This window comes from Arachis ipaensis, chromosome B08, assembly GCF_000816755.2.
Source record: "Arachis ipaensis cultivar K30076 chromosome B08, Araip1.1, whole genome shotgun sequence".
In the NCBI taxonomy this organism is placed as follows: Eukaryota; Viridiplantae; Streptophyta; class Magnoliopsida; order Fabales; family Fabaceae; genus Arachis; species Arachis ipaensis.
The window spans coordinates 204,706-212,464 of record NC_029792.2 but is presented as its reverse complement, the minus strand read 5'-3'; the positions used below and the strand labels follow the sequence as shown (position 1 = coordinate 212,464).

Genomic DNA, 7,759 nt, shown 5'->3' with positions numbered 1-7,759 from the left:
AATATGTTAGATTTAATTTGCACTATATATTATTCATGCAGGATGTTTATTGAATCATGCAAGCGTCTGAGGATTATGAAGAGATCAGATGCAAAGGGCTTCGGTCTCCAACCAAAAGGATCATTAAAGGGATTTATAGAAGGCGTGAAAAATTAAAACAAATTAAATAAGTTAGGGTTTTCTACTTTATATATATTATTATTATGTGGTACACGTTTTAATGATCATAGATCACAATTTTATGTTTCATTTTGTTTATATTCGAGGAAGAAGCAACTTTTTTATTTAGTTTGATGCATGAATTGTAAAACCTAAGAATGAATTTGATATATGAATGTTTTGGTAAATGTTTTGCCGGAACCAATTTTTTTTATAGAGTAAAGTATTATTTTGGCCTTTATATATGGATCACATTCTAATTTTTATTTTAGTCTAAAAAATTTTAAATAAGTTTAACATTATTCTACAGTTAAATTTAATACAAATAATTAGCATATTTAAGAGTTAATATAACGTTCGATTTTATTACGTAAATAAATTTCACTTATCAATGATTATTAGTATAAAAAAATTTTATTTATTATTCAAATCAAATTTAACGGTAGATCTAGAATATTAACAACTAAATTAAAATTTGGCTCAAACGTTGAGAACGAACTAAAATAATATTTTATTTTTATTTTATATTTCCTAATCGTTTTGGTAAATGTGTTGCCTCATATCTGTTAATGTGCTAGTTTTAGTAAAAGTGATTAATCGTTATTGAGTCTTGAGTCTTAATTGTCAGCTTATTCAGTTAATTATTTAAATTTAAATGAGAAGAATAAAGATATTAGAGTTTTCATATTTAAAATATTATACTAATTAAACTAAAAAAATAGTTCGTTATATTTTTTCAAGTGTTAAATAATTATATTGTACTCCATGATTTATTCTACAGACGGATGGGTCATTCATCTGCAAAAGGGAGGAATGGAAAACAAAAATGGACTAGTTTTAGGAAACTAATACTCTTTGTTACAAAATACTTGCTCAATATGATAGGAGTAAGTAAAATTACACCTTCAAATTTTCAACCACCCATCATTTTCATCAAATTACTCATAATTAATATGCCAAACCACCCCTAAAACGATGATTATTTTGGTATATATAAATTTGGTTCATACAAAATTTTATAAATTAAAGAGGAAGATGATTCTGAGAACCTAATTGAATTGGCCAATTTAATATAGTTAATTGAGAATCGGTTACTAAATCGATTCAATTTAAGGTAAAAACTATTTGATAGCAAATCGATGATAATGGTATAGTTTTTTAGTAATTAATCAATTTAAAATAATAAATTATAATCTTTTTAAATTATATATTTTATATATAATTTGTTTATTAAACTTTTGAATATTTAAATTATTGAATCTCTAATAATATTAGTTTGATGATGATAAAATCTAGAGATGGGAGGAGGTTGCACAAGTGGAAGAAGGTGTGAGAGAAGAGTGGCAGAGAGAAGGTATGGAAGTGAATGAAGTTTAGTTGTTGAAGAATAATAGAGAGTCACACTTGTAAGAGTATTACAATGCAGTATTTATACATCAGACAAACTATGCTCAATTAACTATGGCTAATTCTAACTCACACTAACGGACATCTAACTACAGTAACTTAGTTACTTTCTAACTAACTATTCACTAGCTTACTTCCATAAATATTTAGGCTGGAGCAGCACCAATATCAGCTAACATCTCCCCTCAAACTAGGAGTGTGAGGACTGTAAATGTCCAACAATCCTAGTTTGGAACAGCATGAGTGGAATGGTCCTGGTGCCGGTGTCTTTGTCAAGAGGTCAACCGTTTGTTTACTTGAGGTTACGGGTAGCAGCTTGATTACTCCCTCGTTTGCTTTGTCGCGAACTATATGGCAGTCTACTTCTATATGTTTTGTTCGTTCATGCAGGACCGAGTTGGCTGCCATGGCTAAAGCAGACTGACTATTACTGTACAGAACAAGAGGTTGGGGATGACTCACGCCAAGTACATGTAGCAGGCGAAAAGCCAGAGAGATTCACAAGTGGCATTGGCCAAGGCTCGATATTCCGCTTCAGAAGACGATCTCGACACAGTTTGCTACTTGCTGCTCTTCTAAGAGACCAGCGTTGTGCCAAGAAAGAAATAGTAACCAGAGACTGAGCGCCTGGTATCGGGGCATGTCGTCCAATCCGCATCAGCAAAACCACTGAGTTTGAAGTCAGTAACAAGAGGGAAAAAGGGACCCGTGGCTGGGGCGTTCTTCAAGTAACGTAGAACTCGCAGGGCCGCTTTGTAATGGTCTTGAGTAGGAGACTCCAAATATTGACTCAATTTTTTCACTGCAAAAGTAATGTCGGGTCTGGTGTTGGTAAGATACTGGAGCTTGCCAATGAGCTTTCTATACAAAGTGGGCTCAGTGAGGGGCGCTCCTGAGGTTCTACAGAGATGCACTGAATAGTCCATCGGTGTTGAAGCAGGTTTTGCCTCCAATAGGCCAAATTCCTCCAAGACATCCGTTGTATACTTCTTTTGATACAATGTCAAGCCCTTTGTGTTATAAGCAACCTCCATCCCCAAGAAGTATTTGAGTTTCCCTAAATCTTTGATGCTAAATCTGGTGTCCAGAACTGATTTGATATTTTCAATCTCATTGGCATCATCCCCTGCCAAGACAAGATCATCCACATAAGCTAAAATTGCAGTGAAACCTGAAGCAGTTCGTTTGGTAAATAGAGAATAGTCTGACTTGGACTGTGTGTAGCCAGATTCAGTAAGCACGGAGACAAGTTTGGTATTCCATTGACGGCTTGCCTGTTTGAGGCCATATAAAGACTTGTTCAGTTTGCAAACTGAGCCTGGAGGTGCTGCTAGACCTTGAGGAACTTGCATGTACACTTCTTCAGGTAAGTCGCCATAAAGAAAAGCAGTGTTCACATCCAATTGCTGGAGAAACTAACGCTTCGGGACAATAACAGACAGTAGAACTCTTAATGTAGTCATGCGGACAACAGGGCTGAAGGTATCAAAATAGTCAAATACGGCCGTTTGAGTGAAGCCCTTCACCACCAACCTGGCTTTATGTCGTTCGACAGTTCCATCCACATTAAACTTCACTTTAAAAATCCATTTTGATCCAATAGCTTTCTTCCCATGAGGCAGACTAGTAATAATCCATGTTTTATTTTTCTCAAGAGCTTGAAGCCCAGCATCAATTGCATCTCACCAACAACCCAATTTCATAGCGTCGTCATAAGTTTTAGGCTCGGAGATGGCCGCCACCGCTAATGAAAAACTTTTGAAATTTTGAGACAGTTTATTATAAGAATTATGTTTCGAAAAAGGGTACCTGTTGGTGGATGAATATGCCAAAGTCGATAGAATGGTAGGACAATCATAGTCATGCAGGTATGCAGGTATTTTTCTAGTCCTAGATGATTTTTTGGGGACTGGCTGTGGAGTTAATGATGATGATGATGCAGTATGAGTGTGCAAGGGATGTATGTCACACTCATTAGAGGGTGTGGGGTTATTATGTAATGCAGATGCATCATTCGAACATGAGCGAGGTGGTGAAGGTTCTGCTAGTGATTCGAATGGAACGGGTGAAGTATGAGGGAAAGTGATAGGGGTAAAAGTTTTAGGCAAATCAAAATACAGCAAGTTGTCATAAAGATGCAAATCATGAGGGCTTGAACTTGGATTAATGCCATCTGTTACCAGCTTGCTTTCATATGTATTGGAGTTAAAAGTCTTTTAAAAAGGAAATACAGTTTCATAGAATTGTACATTTCTGAAAATAAAGATTTCTCGTGTGTTGATATCATGCAGAACAAACCCTTTAATGTTGAATTTATATTCTAGAAAGACACATTTCCTAGCTCTTTTGTCAAATTTTCTTCTATGAGTAGCTAGTGTAGTGGCATAAGCTAGACACCCAAATACTTTCAATTCCATTAAATTTGGAGGTTTCCCAAAAATGACTTCATAAGGTGACTGATTTTTCAAGTTTTCATTTGGAATTCGATTTATAAGATGAGCAGCATGCCCAATTGCAGCTGTTCAAAAACAGGTTGGAATTGAAGAGTGATACATGAGTGTTCTAGTCATGCCTAAAAGGTGTTGGTGCTTGCTCTCAGCCACCCCATTTTTTTGGGGTGTCTCTACACAAGAAGTTTGTTGCATGATACCATTTTCAGCAAAAAATGTTTATAAGTTTCATTGTTTAATTTCTGAACCATGATCTGATCTAAAACACTTTACCATCTTGTTAAACTGGGTTTGGACATAAACTAAAAATTGTTTTATCAAAACTGGAATCTCATATTTTAATTTCATGAAATAGAGTCAAGTGAATTGGTTCTTATCATCAATGATTGTCAAAAAATAGTTATGTCCAGGAGTTAAAGGAGTAGCTAATGGTCCCAAACATCAAGATGAACCAAGTCAAAAAATTTTATTAGAATCTAAAGAGCTGTTTACAAGGGGTAATTTCTTTTATTTGGCGCAATGACAAAAGTCATACGACTGTACATTATCAGTACAATCTATGAGAGGATAACTCCTCTTTATTATATGCATTCTATCTATAGGTATATGCCCTAATCTAAAATGCCATAGGATTGCTATGTTATTCATCTCCAATGGTGCATCAAGCAGATTTGTGTGTCTAAAATGAGATGCTAATGACAATACAGTGTGATGTTGTGGTCGTGATCTCAATGGAGGAATGGTCAGTGTATATAGACCTCCACTTTCTTTAGCATATCCAATCATCTTCCAGGTACTCTTGTCTTGTACCTCACAGGCAGTATCAGATATTGAAAAATGACAACATAACTGTTTGGCAGCTTTAGAAACTGACAGCAAATTAAATGTAAAACATGGAAGGTATAATACGCCTATGAGATAAAATTTGTTAGAAAACATTACTATCCCTGCAATATTAGTTACGGTTTCATGTCCATTTGGCAGCTTAACTAGGATTGATTTTATGTGATGATAACTATAGAAATTTTCTAAAGAAAAGGACACATGATCGATTGCACCACTGTCAATGACCCAAGTGTGTAGTGAAAAAGTTTTTGAGAATAAAATATGTGAAATATGAGAGCTCATGGATAAGGTGTATATTGGAATACCTAATGGTGTAGGTTGATTAGGCTGTGAGATATTGCCTTGTTGGAGTAGTGCAATCAATGTGTCCTTTTGATCTTGAGATAGTAAAAGATGTGATGTCTTACTGTCTCCTTTTTAGGATGAAAATTGCATTTTTTCATTGGATTCTTCACTTTCCATTCCAAGTGAGGTAGCTGCATAGTTGATAGTTCTCAGAGGTTGTTTCATGTGTGGTGGTGGTCCGTACTTCTTGTAACAAGTATCCACCAAGTGTCCTATTTTGTGACAATAAGAGCACAGCTTGGGAGGTCCTCTGCCTCCTCTACTATCCCTTCCTCTTTCAGTTCGTCATCTACCTTTGTAGCCAGCAGCATTTGAGTAGTGTTGGGACCTTTTACCCTCAATAACATCAGATGAACTCATGCGAGCTCTTGCATCGCTGATTTCGGGTGAATGCAACTGTCGTTCTTGTTGAGTGAGAAGGGAAAATGCCTTGTTGACATCAGGTAGTAGTGTCATAAGCATCAACTGCGATCGAACTGTGCTATATTCGTCATTTAGGCCCCTTAACAATTTCACCAATTGTCTTTGTGTTCGATACTTCCTCACAGTTCTGAAGCCGCAAACGCATCCCGAACCACATAAGCATTTTGGAATTGGTAGGAATGTTTCAATCTCTTCCCAAATTATTCTCAGTTTGGTGAAATAAGCAGTGATACTTAGATCTCCCTGCCTAGTGGTATACATTTCCTCTTCTAATTCAGTGACTCTGAATATGTCTCCCTGATGATACCTATGTTCCAATTCGTTCCACATATCACAGGCATTTTCATTCAAAATCACACTCTGAGAGATCTCACTACTCAGTGACAAATTTAGCCAAGCAATCACATATGTATTACATTTTTTCCAAGCCAAAAAAACTCACATCCGATTCATCAAGTTTCGGTAAAGATCCATCAATGAACGCCAATTTATTATTTGATTTTAGTGCTAATCTCATTGCCCTAGCCCAAGAATGGTAATTGGAGGTATTCAAAGTCACATTAACTATGAAATTACCAGGATTCTCACATGGATGCAAGTAGAAGGGGCTTTCTAGATCCAAGATCACACTTCTGCTCCTCATTGTAGATTGATCCATTCTCTTCTGAAATTCTTGAAATTTGAAAAACTGATTCATGAATCTTGTAAATTTCTGAAATTCGCTGGAGGAGAACTCATTCTCCATCGGCATCGTACCTGGACTCGCTATTTGTTCTTCATTCGCCATAGTCGGGAAAAATCGGGAACCCTCATCAACAACTTCTCTTCTCCCTTTCTAATTCAAATTCTCGTCACACTCACAACCTCCACGCTCACCACACCATGATAAAATCTATAGTTGGGAGGAGGTTGCACAAGTGGAAGAAGGTGTGAGAGAAGAATGGTAGAGAGAAGGTATGAAAGTGAATGAAGTTTAGTTGCTGAAGAATAATAAAGAGTCACTTATAAGCGTATTACAATGCAGTATTTATACATTAGACTAATTATGCTCAATTAACTAGGACTAATTCTAACTCACACTAACGAACATCTAACTACAGTAACTTAGTTACTTTTTAACTAACTATTCACTAGCTTACTTCCATAAATATTTAGGCTCGAGCAGCACCTATATAAACTAACACCTATATAAGCTAACAGATGACTACTTCCCCTCTTCAGAACCTTGAAGAGGAATAAAGAATGCAAAGCTAGATATTAACTTAATATATAGTCAGGAATCCACGTACGAAAGAATTGAAAAAGTTTGTTATAATCATTCTAATTTTCTTAAATAATGTTACCATCGGTTAATAAAAAAGATTGAATAAAAGTGTAACGGAATCATTATAGTTTTTGTCAAGTTATAGTTTTTGATGCGTACATATTTTATATACAAATAATAATAATCTTCAAATTAAAGAAATAATACAAGTTGACCTACATGTTTGTTTCTTGCAAGGGGAACACTTGATGATTAAGATTGCAAAAAAAGATAGCTCTAAGTTAATCATATAACTATTTGATTCAGATAAATTAAACACAAGTAAAAGAAGAAAAGAAAAAATATTTAAGAAAATACATAGACAAATTAAACACAAGTAACTAACTCTAATAGATTGTAGAGTAGTTAGTATAGTACATTAGTTTTAATTAAACATAAACACATGCACGAACGCTGGCGATCGGAAGGTGCACGCATGGCTCTCAATGTCTCCCTCCAACGAATTTAGTTTATCGATAAGAATTAAGAATAACAACAACGCAATGAAAGGAACTGTTCTTTTTTTTTTTTTTATGTATTATTGTAGCATTATTCATTGCATGAGGTCACTTCCGTAATCGGATTTTAGAACATATGGTTCATTAATTTTTCGGGTAAGTTTTTCTAATATGTCTACACACACATAACAAAGCTACAAAAGGATGCACATAGTGGTTTTAGAATTAAGAGTCACTCATCTAAAGACGTTTAAAACGTCTTTTTTTAAAGATATTTTTTAGTAATTAAAATTTAATAAATATAATTAATTAAATCGTGTTATTTTTATTAAAATTAATATTATTTTTTATTAAAAAATTACTAAAAT

General features: G+C 34.8%; 1 protein-coding gene across 1 annotated transcript in view; it reads left to right on the top strand.

The window, feature by feature from the left end:
- LOC107611929 (auxin-induced protein 22C) overlaps positions 1 to 360 on the top strand; it is a 2,710-nt gene extending 2,350 nt beyond the window's left edge. The window contains exon 3 of the mRNA XM_016313796.2: positions 42 to 360. Coding sequence (XP_016169282.1) covers positions 42 to 156 — 115 coding nt within the window. The 3' untranslated portion in view covers positions 157 to 360. The remainder of the gene's footprint in view (positions 1 to 41) is intronic.